This window comes from Amblyomma americanum, chromosome 4 (genome assembly GCF_052857255.1).
Source record: "Amblyomma americanum isolate KBUSLIRL-KWMA chromosome 4, ASM5285725v1, whole genome shotgun sequence".
Lineage (NCBI taxonomy): Eukaryota > Metazoa > Arthropoda > Arachnida > Ixodida > Ixodidae > Amblyomma > Amblyomma americanum.
The window spans coordinates 86,075,043-86,093,560 of NC_135500.1; the positions used below are offsets into that span (position 1 = coordinate 86,075,043).

The 18,518-nt window shown below is 49.9% G+C and overlaps 1 protein-coding gene across 1 annotated transcript in view; it reads right to left on the reverse strand.

Moving 5' to 3' along the window:
• Positions 1–18,122, reverse strand: part of LOC144129638 (uncharacterized) — a 116,511-nt gene extending 98,389 nt beyond the window's left edge. The window contains exon 1 of the mRNA XM_077663755.1: positions 18,030–18,122. Within this exon, the coding sequence (XP_077519881.1) occupies positions 18,030–18,122 (93 nt within the window). The remainder of the gene's footprint in view (positions 1–18,029) is intronic.
• Positions 18,123–18,518: the final 396 nt, after the last annotated feature.

Here is an 18,518-nt window from a genome sequence, read left to right on the forward strand (position 1 = left end):
TGTAACAACAAAGATGTGCAACGCGGTAGCGGCAGTGCTATCGCTGAGCGCGCGCTGCTGGCTGGCTCTACATCAACCACCGACGCCCGTTCAGTGCCTGGTTCTTTCACGGCCATTAAACCGCTTTTCATGTGGTGGATTTTGCACCTGATTCCGTCCTGGAGCTGCGCAGCGGCACTGTAGCATCAGAAATGCCGAATAACGCCCACCTGGCTTCCCAGCCGGCTCCTGCTCCGCTTGTCTGCTCCAGCACGCCTCAACAACGGGACCCGGCTGTCTTCAGTGGGCTCGGCGACTCTGACGTCGAGGACTGGCTGGCTTCCTACGAGCGGGTCAGCACGCACAACCGCTGGGATGACGCCATGAAGCTTAAAAACTTCATTTTTTACCTGGCTGATGTCGCCAATATCTGGTTCCGCAACAACGAAGCGGATATCGCCACATGGCCCACGTTCAAGACCAGCTTTACTGAGGTGTTTGGCCGCCCTTGCGTGCGCAAACTCCGCGCCGAACAGCGCTTACGAAAGCGGGCTCAGCAACCAGGCGAGACTTTCACTAGCTATATTGATAACGTGGTGGATCTCCGCAAGCGCCTGAACAGTCATATGTCCGAGGCTGATAAGATAAACAGTATTATGAAGGGTATCGATGAAAATGCCTTCCAAATGCTTTTGGCCAAGCAGCCGAACACCGTGGCCTCCGTCCTCAGCTTGTGCCAGAGCTACGAGCAGCTCCGTAAGCCAGGTGTCTTCACTCGTCGCACCGTACAGCATGCCGAGGTCCTGTCCGCTGATGCCGTAACCGCAGGAGGGCAGCAGCTCAGGAACGATATTCAGCAGTTCAGCACAGAAGAGATCGCACGTCAACTAGCGCTCATCTCTGAAGTTCGGGACACCCCCCCCCCCCCCATCGCTGCCTCCTACCCTTCAGCAGAAGATTCGAGCCCAGGTCGCGGAGGCCCTGCCACCCCTGCCTCAGCAACCTGTGGCTGCCCCTCTTACGTACGCCGCCGTCCTGACCAGACCACCATCTCATCCCTTGGGCCCTTTCCAAGCCGCCACTTAAGCGCCGCTACCTTCGACGCCACAGCCTTCTTTCTCGTATCGGCCTCCGGTGGCACAACCGTCGCCTCGCTTCGCGCCGGCCGTCCCTCCCTACGGTCGTCCGTGGCGTACTCGCGACAACAGGCCCATTTGCTTTGCCTGCGGCTTCGCTGGCCATGTCGCCCGCCACTACCGCAGTCGTCCTTCTTCGCCTGCTGACGTCCTGCCGCCATTTGCGTATGGGCGTTACACACAGCCACCCCACCTGCCAGCGGACCCACTGCCTTCTCCACCGACCGCCAGGCTGCCACCTCTCGCCGCTCCTCTTCTCCGCGCCGCCGTTCCATCTCTCCTATGCGCCGTCGTGCCAGCCCTTCCGCTGCGGAAAACTAATGAGCGCAGTTCCCGAGGCAAGAGCTGCGTCCACTGAGAACTCTACAATGCCTCTGATCTCGCCAACAAACGTTATTGACATTTTTGTCGAAGGTACTGCAACCTGTGCTCTCGTGGACATCGGAGCTGCTGTCTCAATTACGGACGCGCAGTTTTGTGGAAAAACTGAAGAAAGTTATGACGCCATTTTCGGGAGTTTCTCTTCGCCCTGCTACCGCCGAACAGGTCGAGCCGCTCGCAACATGCACAGCGCACATCGTTATTCAAGACGTCTTGTACATGATTCAATTCCTGTTCCTCTCCTCTTGTTCCCATGACGTAATTCTAGGATGGGACTTTCTTTCTGAGCACTCCGCCGTCGTCGATTGCGCCCGCGCCGAAGTTTCCTTCTCTGCCCTGCCCAACGCCTCTCCTGCCGCACCGTCTCCTCAATATCCGGCCAAAGTACACCTTTCTCACGATGTCGAGCTCCCTGCAAACTCCTCCGTCCTTGTCTCCATCTCAAACGCCTCACCACGCGACCAACCTGCAGTCTCTGTACTCTTTACTCCCTCTTAGTTGTTTGTTCGCCGCAAGAACATCCCGCTTCCTTTCGCTGTCCTAACGGTGACCTCCGGAACGACAGCTATGCTCGTCAGCAACCCTCTATCATATCCAGTGACCCTGATTGATGGTGAATGCCTTGGGTGCGTCGAACCGGCTGAACTCCTGCAACTAGTCGATGAACGAGAAACTGTTCTCGCTCCACCCCTGGACTCTTTTACTCCTGTTCCCCTGTCACCCCAACCGCTGTCTGACATCCTGTATAGCGCCATCGGTCAAGATCTCACTTCTCCCTACCGTGATCAGCTGTTCAACCTGTTGCACCAATTTCGGTCATCGTTTGACGCGTGCCAATCTCCCCTCGGGCGTTATTCCCTTGTCCACCATACCATCGATACTGGCTCCCATCCACCTCTGCGACAGCGGCCATATCGCGTGTCAGCTACAGAGCGTCGAGTCCTCACCGAACAAGTGGACGACATTCTCGAGCGCGGGATTATAAAGCCGTCCCACAGCCCTTGGTCATCCCCAGTCGTGCTGGTTCGAAACAGAGGTGGCTCCATGAGATTCTGTGTGGATTATCGCCGCCTGAACACAATAACTAGGAAAAACGTTTATCCTCTGCCGCGCATCGATGACGCCCTTGATTGCCTGCAAGGTGTGGAATTCTTTTCGTCCCAGGATCTGCGTTGTTGATACTGGCAAATCCTCATGGCCGAATGCGACCTTGAAAAAACTGCTTTCGTCATGCCTGACGGATTATACGAATTTAACGTCATGCCATTTGGTCTTTGCAATGCTCCCGCAAAATTCGAACGGATTATGGATAACGTCTTGCGTGAGTTGCGGTGGAAGACGTGTCTTTGATACCTCGACGACATCGTCGTTTTCTCGGCCGACTTCTCCACACATCTTACTCGCCTGTGCCAAGTGTTGACCGGCCTCACCGCCCCCGGCCTGCAATAAAATTTGAAGAAATGCCACTTCGGAGCTCGCCAACTGATCATACTCTGCCATGTCATATCCAAAGCGGGCATCCTTCCGGATCCTGCAAGCTTCGCGCGGTTGCCGACTTTCCAAAGCCGTCTACTCTTAAAGAACTGCGGACTTTCATTGGCCTCTGTTCCTACTTTCGGCGCTACATACGAAATTTAGCTAACATCATTTCGCCCTTGACGCGGTTTCAAGGCCGGAGCTCTTTGTCGTCATGATCCTCTGAGTGCGATGAAGCTTTCGTTACCTTACGTCGACTCCTTACTTTACCCCCCATTCTTCGCCATTCGACCCTAACGCCCCGACAGGGATACACACGGATGCTAGCGGCGTGGGCATTGGTGCTGTGCTCGCCCAGCGCATACCTGGATTTCAGGAATGCGTTGTCGCCTATGCGAGCCGCACGCTGTCCAAGGCATAGATCAATTCATCATCATCATCATCATCATCATCATCATCATCATCATCATCATCATCATCATCAGCCTTACTACACCCACTGCAGGGCAAAGGCCTCTCCCAAGTCTCTCCAATTGACCCTATCCTTTGCCAGCTGCATCCACCCTTTGCCTGCAAGCTTCTTAATCTCATCTGCCCACCTAACCTTCTGCCGCCCCCTGCTACGCTTACTTTCTCTTGGAATTCACTCCGTTACCCTTAAGGACCAGCGGTTATCTTGCCTTCGCATTACATGCCCTGCCCAAGCCCATTTCTTTCTCTTGATTTCGACTAGGATGTCATTAACCCGTGTTTGTTCCCTCACCCACTCTGCCCGCTTCCGATCTCTTAACGTTACACCTATCATTTTTCTTTCCATGGCTCGCTGCGTTGTCCTTAAGCTGAACTCTTTTCGTTAGCCTCCACGTTTCTGCCCCGTAGGTGAGTACCGGTAAGATTATGCTGTTATACACTTTCCTCTTGAGGGAAATTGGTAAACTGCCACTCATGATCTGCGAGAATTTGCCATATGCGCTCCACCCCATTCTTATCCTTCTAGTTATCTCCCTCTCATGATCCGGATCAGCTTTCACTACCTGCCCTAAGTAGAAGTATTCCGTCACAATTTCTAGGCTTTCGCTGCCAATTGTGAACTGTTGTTCCCTTGCTAGGCTGTTGAAAATTACCTTGGTTTTCTGCATGTTAATTTTTAGACCCATCGGTCTGCTCTGCCTGTCTAACTCATTGATCATGATTTGCAGTTCACCTCCTGAGTGACTCAGCAAGGCAATGTCATCAGAAAATCGCAGGTTATTTAGGTATTCACCATTTATTCTTATTCCCAACTGTTCCCAATTCAGGCCTCGAAATACCTCCTGTAAACATGCGGTGAACAGCATTGGCGAGATCGTGTCTCCTTGCCTGACGCCCTTCCTTATTGGAATTTTATTGCTGACTTTATGGAGGACTATAGTGGCTGTGCAGTTGTTATATATATCTTCCAGTATTTTGACATAAGGCTCTTCTACCTCCTGATTACGCAATGCCTGTATGACTGCTGAGGTTTCCACTGAGTCGAATGCTTTCTCGTAATCAATGAAAGTTATATACAGAGGTTGATTATATTCTGCGCATTTCTCTATCCCCTGATTGATAGTGTGAATATGTTCTATTGTGGAATATCCTTTCGAAAGCCTACCTGATCATTTGGTTGATTAAAGTCTAACGTGGCCCTCACTCTATTAGCGATTACCTTAGTAAATACTTTGTAGGCAACGGATAGTAAGCTGATCGGCCTGTAAATTTTCAAGTCCTTGGCGTCTCCCTTCTTATGAATTAAGATAATGTTTGCATTCTTCCAAGCTTCTGGTACAGTCGAGGTCATAAGGCATTGCGTATACAGGGTGGCTAGTTTTTCTAGCACGATGTCCCCTCCATCATTCAGCAGATCTGCTGTTACCTGATCCTCCCCAGCTGCTTTTCCCCTTTTCAATGCTTCTAAGGCTTTCTTTACTTCATCTTTCGTTACTGGCGGGATGACGCATTGCTGTGCACTGCTGTCTTTCTCATTAACGCTCTGATTACATTGGCTACTGTACAGGTCTGTGTAGAACTCTTCGGCTACGTTAACTATCTTATCCATATTGCTAATGACATTGCCCTGCTTGTCTCTTAATGCATACATCTGGTTTTTACCTATGCCTAGTTTCCTCTTCACTGTTTTTAGGCTAAGTCTGTTCTTTATAGCATGCTTGATTCTCTCCATATTAAACTTCCTTATGTCGGCTACCTTGCGCTTATTTATTAACTTTGATAGCTCCGTTAGTTCTATTCTATCGGTAGGGTTAGATGCCCTCATGTTTTGGCGCTTCTTAATCAGATCTTTCGTCACCTGAGATAGCTTCCCGGTATCCTTTCGAACTGTCCTACCGCCTACTTCTGCTGCGCACTCCGTAATTATTGATGTCAGATTATCGTGCATTGAATGAACATCAAGATCATCTTCCTCTGTTAAAGCCGAATATCTGTTTTGCAGCGCTATCCTAAACTCCTGTGCTTTCCCTCTTACGGCTAACTCGTTAATGGTCTTCTTCTTCACTAGCTTCTTCCGTTCCCTCTTCAAGTCTAAGCTAATTCTAGACCTTACCATTCTGTGGTCGCTACAACGCACCTTTCCGAGGACGGCCACATCCTGAATGATGCCAGGTTTAGCGCATAGTATGAAGTCGATTTCATTTTTAATCTCACCATTGGGGCTCTTCCAGGTCCACTTCCTGTTTTCTCGTTTGCGGGAGAAGGTATTCATGATCCGTAAATTATTTCTATCCGCGAATACGACTAATAACTCTCCCCTGCTATTTCTAGAGCCTATCCCATAGTCACCTACCGCGTGGTCATCAGCCTGCTTCTTGTCCACCTTCGCATTGAAGTCGCCCATCAGTACAGTGTACTGCGATTTTACTTTATTCAATGCCGATTCTACGTCCTCATAGAAACTTTCAACGGTCTGGTCATCATGGCTGGATGTGGGTGCGTAGGCCTGCATCACTTTCAGTTTGTACCTCCTATTCAGCCTAATTACTATAGCTGCTACCCTCTCGTTAATACTGTAGAACTCCTCTACGTTGCCAGCTATATCCTTATTGATGAGGAATCCCACACCTAGTTCTCTTCTATCCTCTAACCCGCGATAGCACAGTAAGTGTCCGTCCTTTAGTACTGTATACGCCTCACCTGTCCTCCTAATCACTAAGCCCTATCACATCCCATTTAACTCCCGCTAGTTCCTCAAACAGCACTGCTAGGCTAGCCTCACTAGCTAAAGTTCTAGCGTTAAACGTTGCCAGGTTCAGATTCCAATGGTGGCCTGTCCGGAGCCAGAGATTCTTAGCACCCTCCGCTGCATCACAGGTCTGACCGCCGCCGTGGTCAGTTGCTCTGCAGCCGCTGGGGACTGAGGGCCGAGGGTTAATTGGTTTGATCATAGAAGGTTGTGGCCAAGTACTACACCAGGGTGGCCAAATCCTTCTCTGGTGAGAGAGTGCGTTATCGGTTCTGGTCACCGAGATCAGGCCGCACCCCAGGCCTGGTTATGCAATTCCATCGGGTTTTTTTTTAAACCCGGTGGAGAATTGCGCGGCACCAGGATTTGAACCCCGGTCCTCTTGCACGCGATGCGGATGTTCTACCTCTACGCCATCGCTGCCTCTACCTCTACGCCATTACTCCATCACAGAAAAGAATGCTTGGCCAATCTCTGGGCGATAACCAAATTTCGGCCGTACCTCTACGGTCATCCTTTCGACGTAGTCACCGATCATCACGCTTTGTGCTGGCTATCATCGTTGAAGGATCCATCGGGTAGCCTTGGCCGCTGGGCTTTGCGCCTTCAGGGGTACGACATTCGAGTCGTCTACCGCTTTGGCCGCAAGCACTCTGACGCTTACGCCCTGTCCCGGTCTCCGCTGTCTTCCGACATTGCGACGATCTCCAGCATTGACTCCGTGCTGTCCTCTTTGCGTCCACCAAACATGCTTGTGGAACAGCGTAAGGACCCCTGGACTACATCTCTCGTGCTCCATCTGTCTGGCCGCCCTATGGCGGCCGCCTCTCACTCCCTTCGCCGACCAGCCCGCCACTTCATTCTGCATGATGGTCTCCTCTATCATCGTAATTACATGCCCGATGATCGAAAATGGCTCCTCGTCATTCCTTGCCAACTACGAGCTGAAGTCTGCGCCTCTTTCCGTGCCGACCCCCAGACTGCTAATGCGGGTGCTTTGAAAACCTACACTCGACTTCGGCACCGGTACCACTGGCATGGAATGTACAACTTTTTACGCAAGTACATTCACACATGCCTTGACTGCCAACGCCGCAAGTCCCCACCACAGCGTCTTTCTGGACCGTCACAGCCATTACCTCGCCCTGCCCGTCCCTTCGATCGCGTCGGCATCGACCTTTATGGGCCCCTGCCCTCTTTCCCTTCAGGTAACCGTTGGGTTATAGTGGCCATAGACCACCACACGCGCTATGCTGAAACGGCTGCTCTTCCCGCGGCTACAGCGCGAGACGCGGCTTTCTTCATCCTCCGCCAGCTCATTCTCCGCCACGGCGCCCCTCGTCAGCTTCTGAGTGACCGCGGTCGTGTGTTTTCACATCGTTCACAGAGCCTGCACAGCGTAATATCCTGAGACAACGGCCTCACCGAATGGTTTAACCGGACACTCGGGGACATCCTCACCATGTACATCAGGCCCGACCATTCCAACTGGAACCTCGTCCTTCCGTTTGTCACCTACGCATATAATACCATCGTCCAGTCCACCACCAGCTATTCTCCGTTTTTTCTTCTTTACGGCCGCGAACCTACAAGTGTGCTTGACACCATTCTTCCCTACCTTCCTGATACATCCGACTGCGCCACTGCTTCTGAAATTGCCAAGTATGATGAGGAATGCCGCCAGCTCGATTGTTCCCTCACGTCTGATGAACAGAATCGACAAAAAAGAGCGCCGAGGTTCTGGTGGTCAAACCCATGCACCCATTCCCACCGGCTCACTTGTTTGGCTGTGGATCGCTGCTGGCTCTCCTGGCCTGTCGTCCAAAATTGAAGCCAAATATCACGGACCTTACCGTGTTCTGTCTCAACCTTCCCCTGTGAACTATGTCGTCGAACCTCCGACACCTTCCTCTGACCTTCACCGTTGTGGCCGCGAAACGGTGAAAATGAGTCATCTGAAGCCTTACCATGACCCCTTGATCTGAACAACGCCCTTTTTATTTTAACAACAAGAATGAAATGACATCCACAAACTGGAAACGTGTTAATACGTAAAGTTCTGTGTGTGTAACTGTAGTCGAGTGTATATGGTCTCTGTGAATGGGTTTGTGAGAACGAGCTTTTCTACATGCTTCCACACAGTTTTCTCTCCACTTTTCCTTCTATCTCTCGAAGCCATCGAAATGCTTTATTTTCCATCGACTCTATTGGGGGCAGCCATCTCAGTCGCAGCGGTCAACTTCGTAATGGAAGCAATCAAAAGCAAACCTTTGGCCACCTTCCAGCCGCGAACAAAATATTTCTGAGGTACATGGAAGACTGCATCTGCGTCATTGACCCAACGTACACGCGGCCTTACCTTGATCGCCTTAACCCCATTGAATCCTCAATAAACTCTACTGCTGACGAAAAGACTGATGGCTGCCTTCCGGTCATTGACACCGTGGTAACACGTACTCCAACTGTCCTTACTTTTCGCGTCTACCGGAAACCGACGCCTCCTGGAAGGTACTTAGATATTTGTTCAGTGCACCAAGTCAATCACAAGTGGTCAGCGGTGGCATCTCTAATCAACCGCGCAACTAAATTATGCGCTGAAGACGTCGTTCAAAACGACCAGTTGAAAAAAATCAAAAATGACTTCCAAAATACCGGCAACTCCATTCTTTAATCACGAACACGAAAAGAAAATTCACTCCACCGAAGCAGACTGCTTCTAGGGAAAGCGTAAGCAGCGACACAACGAAAGCTAAACGAGCTTCTGTCCAGTATGTTCCAGGAACCAGCGAGGCGCTTGCGCGTAGTTGCCGAAAGAACGGTGGCAATATTGCGCAAGTGCCAACGATCAAGATACGCACTGAACTTGCAACTTGAAGGACAAGCTTCCTCTCGGCAAGTTTCCTGGCATCGTTTACACAATCACCTGCGACGACTGTTCATCAGTGTATTATCGGGGGGAAAAGTTTGCGGGACCCGAGTTTTGCAAAAAAGTTGTTTAGCTATACCTCGCTACCCAGTCGTGTGTGCAACATTTTATTCTGAGTCCTTTTGGTGCAGGGCACAATCTATTAAAATATTGTCTCGAGTGCATGAGAGTGAAGATACTATTCTATTTCACTTCTCTGCCCGATGTCTTTGTTTTCCTTGCAGGTACCTATGTGATTATCCTTCGCAATTACCTGAAATCTTCGGCAATACCCGGCGTGGGTATGTGGCTTGTTTACTGAGATCCACTGCAACAACATTAGGTACACAACGGACAAAGACCACCGCGAACTCACCCTGTGTGGCCATGTTGACTGCTACTGTTAATGCCCGTTATAAATGACTGTCACAAATAGATAAGGAGGGAGGGGAACGGCAGAGATGTTAATCAGAAAGGGTTGCGGTTGGCTACCCTGCACTGGGGAAGGTTTTTTGTTTTGTTTTATGGTTTATGCGGATTTAACGGCCCAAACAGATAGATAGGTAGATAAAGAGGAGGAGGGAAAGGCAGGGATGTTAACCGGAAAGGGGTTCCGGTTGGCTACCCTGCGCTGGGGAGGAAGGTTTCTGGTTTATGGTTTATGGGGGTTTAACGTCCCAAAGCGACTCGGTCTATGAGGGACGCCGTAGTGAAGGGCTCCGGAAGTTTCGACCACCTGGGGGTCTTTTACGTGCACTGACATCGCACAGCACACGGGCCTCTAGAATTTCGCCTCCATCGAAATTCGACCGCCGCGGCCAGGATCGAACCCGCGTCTTTCGGGCCGGCAGCCGAGCGCCATAACCATTCAGCCACCGCGGCGGCCACTCTAGGGAAGAAGGATTAGGGGACTAAAAGGAGGAAGAGAGAAGGGGACAAAAGCATAACACACAGACACGGACAACGTTGTCATAATTTGTCACTAAATCCAGTCGCTCTCAAGTAGGCAAAGAGTGTCTTGTATGCCTTGAGGGCAGTCGACTGCTGTGGCCACGGACCGAGGATCTTTTGCTCTCTTAATAGGAGAGGATCGAGGCGGTGCAGGGCACAACACAGTTTGTCTTGCACTCGCAAATGCAGGGAACTCACTGAGAAGATGAGCGATGGTCTCCTCACAACCGCAGCTTTCACAGGCAGGACTCTCGGCCATCCCCACCCGGAAAGCATAGTGGTTGGTAAAAGCAACACTGATCCATAAACAGCATAACAATGTTGCTTCGCGACTTGCTAAGTTACGTGGAAGACAAAGGCGCAGTCCGGGGTCCAGTGCCTTGAGGCGGAGGTTGCGAAACTCTCCCGTATTCTACGCTGAAATTGTGAGCTCCAGCGCCAAAAGGCGAAGCCCACACGAAGCGTCAGGTCTTGATATTGGGATCCTCACTGGAAGTTCGTCCTTGTGAGCAGAACGCGCAACCGCATCGGCCTGGTAATTACCGTTAGTACCACAGTGTCCTGGCAGTCATTGAAAAATGATGTCATGACCTTTGTAAACGGTGCCGGGGCACAGTAGACGGATCTCAGCAACAAGTTGTTCCTGCGACCCGCTGCGTAGCCCAGCTTGCAGGGCTTGAAGGGCTGCTTTAGAGTCGGTTGAAGCCGTCCAGTCATGTGGAGGTTCTTGACTGATGAACTAAACCGCAGCCCGTAAGGCTGCGAGTTCCGCACCAGTTGAAGATGTTGGATAGGTCGTCTTCACGTTCATGAAGATGGATCTGGCCGGTATCACCACCGACCCTGCAGAACTGGTCGAGCGAACTGATCCATCTGTGTAAACATGAATGTGTTGACTGTGGTACGAATGCAGGTTATTCAATGTCAGTTGTTTGAGAGCGGGCAGTGATACACCAGCTTTCTTCGTAATGCCAGTAATATAGAGGTGAACCCGACGTTCATGAAGACTCCATAAGGGTGAGCACGGTGGAAGGTATGGAAGGTATGCGCGATGGGCTTCAATGACTTTGGTGAATGCAGTAGGCAGCCTAATTATTGGGAGTGTTGAGAGGTGATGACAGGGAACCCGTGTGAGGTACCGAATATGTGTTCTCATGGTGTCAACAGCAATGTATGTAGTAACAGGATGTTCCCGGGCAACAAGAACAGTTGCTGCTGTTGATGCACATTTAGGCAGTCCAAGGCAGATACGAAGAGCTTGCGCTTGCACACTTTGAAGAGTTGATATTTGTCTTTCTATTGGAACTGAATATCGGAAGACTGTACCGCATGTAGCCCAGAAATAGGGAACGGTACAGTTGTAGCATTGAGCGCAATGATGCATCCCAGGACTTTCCCGCGATGAAGGAGAGGACGTGGACAATCGCAATTAGTCTCTTTCTCATGTCGTAGATATGTGGACTCCACGAGAGGTTCCTGTCGATGACAACACCAAGGAATCTGTGGCTTCTCTCATAGGGAATGGCTTCGCCATTGATGCGAATGGTGCAACGTGACATTATTCTGTGTGTGAACGCCACAAGTGAACACTTTTCGGTCGAAATGTTCAGGCCCTGCAAGCGAAGATAAGATGTCAATCTCGATGCCGCCTTTTGATGTCTTGGACAAACTTGAGGACGGGTCACCCCTGATGCCCAAATACAGATATCATCTGCATATACAGAGATCTGAGCTGAATGTGGCAATACGTCGACCAGGCCGATAAGAGCAAGGTTGAAGAGAACTGGGCTCAGCCCTCCACACTCAGGGACTCTGCGTGAAATTCGGCGTAAGGACGTTGGTCCGCAGTCAGGATAAAAAACGACCTCTCTGATAAATAGCTGCGTATCCAGCTGAACGTGGGGCCTTCGATCTCAGCAGCTTCCATTGCGTCCAAAATGGCCTGATGCGTTACGTTGTCGTACGCTCCCTTGATATCCAAAAACAATGCCACGGTAAATCTTTTCAAACTTTTGCTGTGTCGCACCGACGTTACAAGGTCAACCGCGCTGTCGATAGAAGAGCGGCCCCGTCGGAACTCAGACATGAAGGTTGGAAAAATCTGATATCGCTCCCAGTACCATTCCACGCGTGTACGCAGCATTCTTTCCATGACTTTGCCGACGCAGCTGGCGAGTGCAATTGGACGCTATGATGAAAGGTCGACCGGTTATTTCCGCGATTTAAATTGTGGAACCAGACGACTGGTTTTCCAATCATAAGGAACTATGCCAGCAGTCCATGACTTGTTATAAGTGTCCAAAAGAGCCCGTTGAGCTTCTTGGCCAAGGTTGGCAAGTGCGGAGTACGTCACACCATCGGGCCCTGGTGATGATGACCTTCTACAAGAAGCCAGCGCAGCATCAAATTCTTCTATTGAGAATAGTGCATCCATCCAAGAATCCCGTGAGGGTGGAACATTGTTGCAGTGCAGCATTGCGCCTGGATTCGGAGGGCCTGTTATTCTTGCGCAGAAATCTTCAGCTACCTCAACCACACTGCGCCTTTGGTGGAGCGCCACAGATTTGAACGGGTAGCGCTGTTGAGGGGACGTGCGAAGACCCCGAATTACACTCCCAACGTGTGACAAAGGCGTCCGAGGATCAAGTGTTTGGCAAAATGTCCTCCAGCGTTGTGTTTGCAGTGCCTGAATTTTGCGCTGAATCTTCTTCTGTATGCGCCTAGCATCTCTTAGGTCTAGGCGTGACTTTGTGCGGCGGTATCTGCGCTCTGCCCTGCGCCGTTTTGATCGCAGTCGCTGCAATTCGAATTCAAGATCGGTTTAGTTAGCGACAGGGTTAAAGGGGCAGGTGGCGTGTTCCATGGCCTCCTTAATTTTTTTGTTCAAGACCGGTAGAGAAGGCCTCTGTGCAAGCAGCCTCCATATGTACTTTAAGAAGTGTCCAGTCAATGCGCTGCCTACACGTGGCTGGGGAAAATGTGGAATGGCCAGTAATAATCAGATAGGTTGGGATATGGTTGCTGCCATGGGTTTCTACATCCAAAAACGACCGGACGCTGTTGGTAAGGCACTGTGAAACGAAAGTCAAGTCCAAGCAGCTGCTATAAGTCACCCCTCGAATATAGGTCGAGCTTCCGTCATTAAGGCACTGGAGGTCATGGTCAGGGGCGAAGGACACAAGCTGTCTTCCCCTAACGCCCATCCTAACGCCTCCCCACATGGTGTGATGACCACTGAAGTCACACATAATGACCCACGGAGCAGGTGTAGCTGCCATAAAACCACTCAACTTTCTGGCGTCGAAACGACTTGTAGGCGCCAAGTACACCGCCAGTAGCGTAAACGTCAGGTCTCGGCACTTCACTGTAAGGCAAACGTACTGATTGTCTTCGTTCGGAGGAAGTTAATGTTGCACATATGTAAGTTCACCTCGAATGTAGACGATCACTTTGCTGGATCTGTTGCGCGTGGGTGATGCAAATGCCTCGTAACCGGATATTCGCAAAATTTCCGGGATCTTCGGTTCACAAATCACAAGAATGGGGAAGCGATTCTCGTAGACGTAGTGCCGTAAGTCGGAAATCCGGGACTGGAGTCCACGAGCATTCCATTGGAAAATGAAAGCTTGTTTGGCTTCCTTCTGAAAAGACAGGTCCGAAGGAGCCATGATGCCTTCTACTGTAGAGCCGTAAGAACTAGATGTAGCGCGTCCAGCACTTGAAGTGCGCTATTTTCTGCTGAGGTGCGTAGGCTGGAAAGCAGAGCACGCATGGCATTCATTAGTGACGTTAGTATTGCAATCAATTGCATATCTGGGCCATGGCCCTGATCGTGCCTGTTGGCGGGATCAGTCGTAGGCGCTGCACACTGCCCTGAGTGCGCCAACATCCCTGACACAGTAGGCGTAGAAGGCTTTGGCAGTGGTGGCCAAGTTGCATCTAAGGCAGCAGGTCCAGCCTCACCAAGCGCCGGGCTCCCTTGATTTTGTTCGGTTTTTGGTGAAGGTGGACAAGCTGCAGTTGCGTTTGGGGCATTCTTCTCAAATGTGACTGCTTTCTTTGAGGACCTTCGGCGGCACGAACGACGTCGTTGCACCTTTGAGGCGGCTTCTTTGCGCGTAGAATGGTCTCGCACCATTTTATACAGTACCGCCCGCTCGTTCTTTAGACGGCGGCAGTCTTTCGAGGAAGAGTCATGAGGGCCGTGGCAGTCGGCGCACTTCAAGGTAGTCGTGCGGCAAACATCACCGCTGTGTGACTCGGAGCATCGCGGGCACACGATGTAGTTGATGCAGACGCCGCTCACGTGGCCTATCCTCATGCACTTCCTGCATTGATGTGGCTTAGGCACAAAAAGTAGAACTGGATGACGAAAGTGTCCAACCTTCACGTACTCTAGTATGCTGCTCACCCTTGAAAGTCAGCTTGATGCATGTAGATCTTTCTAACCGCTGATCTTGAATGATGGAAATGCCGTTAGTTGCCGGCTTGATCAACATGAGAAAATCTGCGTCGCTGATGGCGATGTCAACGTTGTAGATTACGCCAGCCGTAGTGCCGCTGTCCTGGAGAATAAGGGGGCGCGCACTGATGTTGCCGAGTTTGGTGATTGCGGTTAAACTCTCTAGTGCACTTCGCTTCAGCGCATCAATGGCAATGACGTTTTTTCACGGGTTGATTCTGACTTAATTTATGCCTCCTGGTACGAGGCTCTCCAGATGAATAGAGATGGATTGCCTGTTCAGGAGGTTCAAATTGTCCGTTGAGTTCAACAGCACAAACAAGTCTTTATGCGCCGAGGAACTTCGCGCCGTGATGATCGTTGGCGTTCTTGATGAGGACACCGTTGACGTGCTCAATGAGAACGATTCGGCTTGTCTACGCAGTCTGCGCTTGGCCTTCTTGCCAACGACCGGTATGAAACCGTCGTCGGCCGAGGACGAGGAGTCTTCACTTGGAACCGAGTACACAACAGTGCCCTTGTTACTCGAGTCACTCTGGCGGTGCAGGCGCTTCCTCTGGGCGGCTGCTGCTGACCCACCGGGTTCCAATAGAGGCCCAGCAGCCTCCACTTCCATCGCCGTGGCAAAAAGGAAGCAGCGCCTCCCTGATTATAGCACAAATTACGAAAAAACTGCAGAGACGTGAAGGCAGCGTTCTGATACAGAACAACTTCTTCGTCTTCCCTCGGCCCAAATAGACTCTGGCTACAAGGGACGAGGGAAGCAAATGAAGGGATTGAAAATGGAAGAGAGAGGGAGCGGGAAACACAGTCACAATCTGTCAATAAAGGCAGTCATCCGTACAAAACAAAACAGTGCCTTGTATGCATTGATGGCAGTCGACTGTTGTGACCACGGAGCGAGGATCTTGTCCTTTGTGAAAAGGCGGGTGGAGCTCCTGGGCACGCCTCAGCAAGAAAGAACTTCGCAGCAGGATACACCTCGTCCATCTTGTGGTGCCCCAAGAACCACGCAGCCCACATCGACACCGGCCATGCCATCGGTCATCATTTCCCGCCTTTGTCGCCTTTGCATATTTTGCAGCACGGTTATTATGGGCGTCGAAGTGTAATTGAACTTGCACGGTAGGGGCGAATAAGCACTAGAGATGAAACGATACACTCGTGCTTGATAATGTTTCATTATAACTGAAGGTCAGTGCATGTCTCATAAAAGACAAGCAATGATCATTTACCAAGCTGGGACACCTCCAAGCAGACGCTTCGCATATTCTATTGAAAGCCGATTGGTCGAAAGCTTGCTGCCAAGAGCGACCTTATTACCAAGGCATCTACTTTATCTGAGTTCTTGTTGTGACGAAATATTGCCTCTTTGCGACAAATACGAGAGCAAGATATATAAATCGCACATAAGTCGGTCATGTGTTTATGATGTAGGGGCTGGTGGCTAGACTTGCACATCCTTGAAACTGCGCTGCGTTTGATGCACTATCTAAGAAATGTGTACGGTTCGCGTCGTCGCCATTCCCTGAAATTCTGACGGGCATGATCCGGCCAGAACCCGATGCCACGTGTCCGACGGCCAACTTCCAGTGATTTCTCTTATCCATGGCGTAGTCCGCTAAGACTTTTCTAACTTGGAGCTAAAATTTGTCATCTCTCCATGTCCTTCGCATGTAGCCTAATCATCGGCGATAAATATCGTCCGGCCATCATATACCATCGCGCGTTTTCGTAACCAACTCGATTAGTAAACGACGAATGGCATTCCTGATGATCGGAACATCGCCTGATACTACCAACGTGTATGGCTGCAGTCGCGAAGGTGTACTTTTCTCATTATTTGTCATCTTAACAAATACTGTCGTCCACTATCTTGGCGTTAGAATCGGCAAAACTTTCAAGAATAAAATTTTAATTTTCAGCGACAGCCTCTTTACACCCCATCAGCGCCATGAGCCTCATTCACGCCAACGTCACCACTTTGCATCTCCAGGCCCATTAGGACACTCCGTTTGGGCGTGATAGTGGTCTGAAACTTATTGAGGAAGTCAGGGTAGGCTTCCACACCCTCCTTCTCAACAGGTTGCGCCTGTGTTGTCGCCGATTTTCTGTTAAAGAAGTACTCTCTCAGCCTAGCGCTCCGCATCAGGTTCAAACTGAAAATAGTCACTACTCTCTGCTTAGTCGTAGGCGACATAGTAGGGTATTGTTTGACATGGTACCACTTAGATACAGCTGATCATTCACAGAGCAAGATATGTACGGAGAATACCAACCGAACCTTTCAGACATAATGCATTATGTATATTTCACTCAAAAAACCATACTTGACTGTGCCCTACCTCAAATCTTCCTACATGTTTTTGTTGAATGAAATGGCTGGCTATTCTTTTTTTCTTCGGTTTGATAGGCACGCTGCACTACCGTCTAAAAAAGTGAGCTGCGGCTGCAGCCTTGGTAACAGTTTACGCAACTAACTCTGTCGCCGAAGAACGTCTGGAGCTTTTAATTGCTGATGTAACCCTCACATACATATTATAAACCTCTTTACGACAAACCCTCCCTCCCCCGACCCTTCCATTCCTATCCGTATACTGCCCGCTAGAATAACTGCTTTTTTGGTCTCAAGTTTTGCCCACGCCGGTCTCTGTAAAAAATTTATTTTCGAGATTGGTGGACCTTAGCTTGTGCTCTTCGAAATGAATGAGCGACTGACTCTATATATGAAGTTGCTTCTGTTCCTTTGCCGCCCTCGTTCGCACCCTTCGTAACTGAAGCCATCTAATTCGGCCATCTTAACCCAACTATTCCACTCATTTGTCACCTTTTTAGCGTAAGGGGGCGCTTTTGTCAGCACGGGTTATTTACCAGCCGGACGAAGACGCAGACTTCCTACGACACGGTTTGTAGACGGCCATAGGTGATGGCGTATACATATCCCTGATCGGCGCCGCTGCCAGTTACATCAGGTGTAACGGTCATAACCTCTCACATGAAGGTTGGGCTTGGTTTATGGGGTTTAATGCCCCAAAGCGACCCCCTGGGGTTATTTAAGGTGCACTGACATAGCACAGTACACGGACTTCTAGAATTTCGCCGCCATCGAAGTTCGACCACAGCGAAGCCGTGTATTTCGGGTGAGCATCCGAGCGCCATAACCACTGAGCCACCGCGGCGGCTCTTTCATGTAGTATAACTATAAACATGCTGCCCAAGTCACAAATAATTGGAAAGCTTGAGATTCTTGCAAGCACTATTTACCCCTGATGAACTTCCTACACTTTTTGACTCTAATATGAGATGGGTGCGGTATTTTATGAAGTAAAGAAAAAAACTCAGATCCACATACATTCAGATGCTATTTTATGAAGTCAGTTACATTTTACATGTATTTTTTGTCTACTACTGATCATTACTTGATTTATCAGACTGGAGCCTGAATAGGAGTTGTGCGATGGCACTGAATAGTAGGAAAAAACATGCGCCAAAGAGGCTGGCCGAGGAAGCAGTACTTACTCCACCAGAGAAGCAAAGAGCCACATGATAAGTGGGACCAGCGCAGTGCTGTTCATCGCGTTCAATGAAGGAAGTCTCGCGGGACAAAAGCATGCAGAAGGCTGATTCTCTAACCTATATACGGGCGCATGTTTTATTGGTCATACACATTCATCAAATTTGATACTGCCTTGGCAATAATAAGTCCATCTCCAAATAATTAATTCTGTTTTTCTCAAGAAAAATTGAGCAGAAAAATATCTGAGTTCGCGTTAGAGAGAGAGAAGACTTTAATGTACTTTAATACACCACTCGTGACGGGCGTAACAGGGGGTGTAAGGTTTCTCGCAGTCATTGGAGATAGGATGTATTGTATCTTCGGAAATGCATTTAATATGTATACCCGTAGTAGCCCCTTTAAAAGCTAATAAAACAGAAGCTTCTCTGAAATTTTTAAATGCCTAGCTAAACAGGCCAAGAAATCTTCTGGGCTTATAATTTCTTGCACCA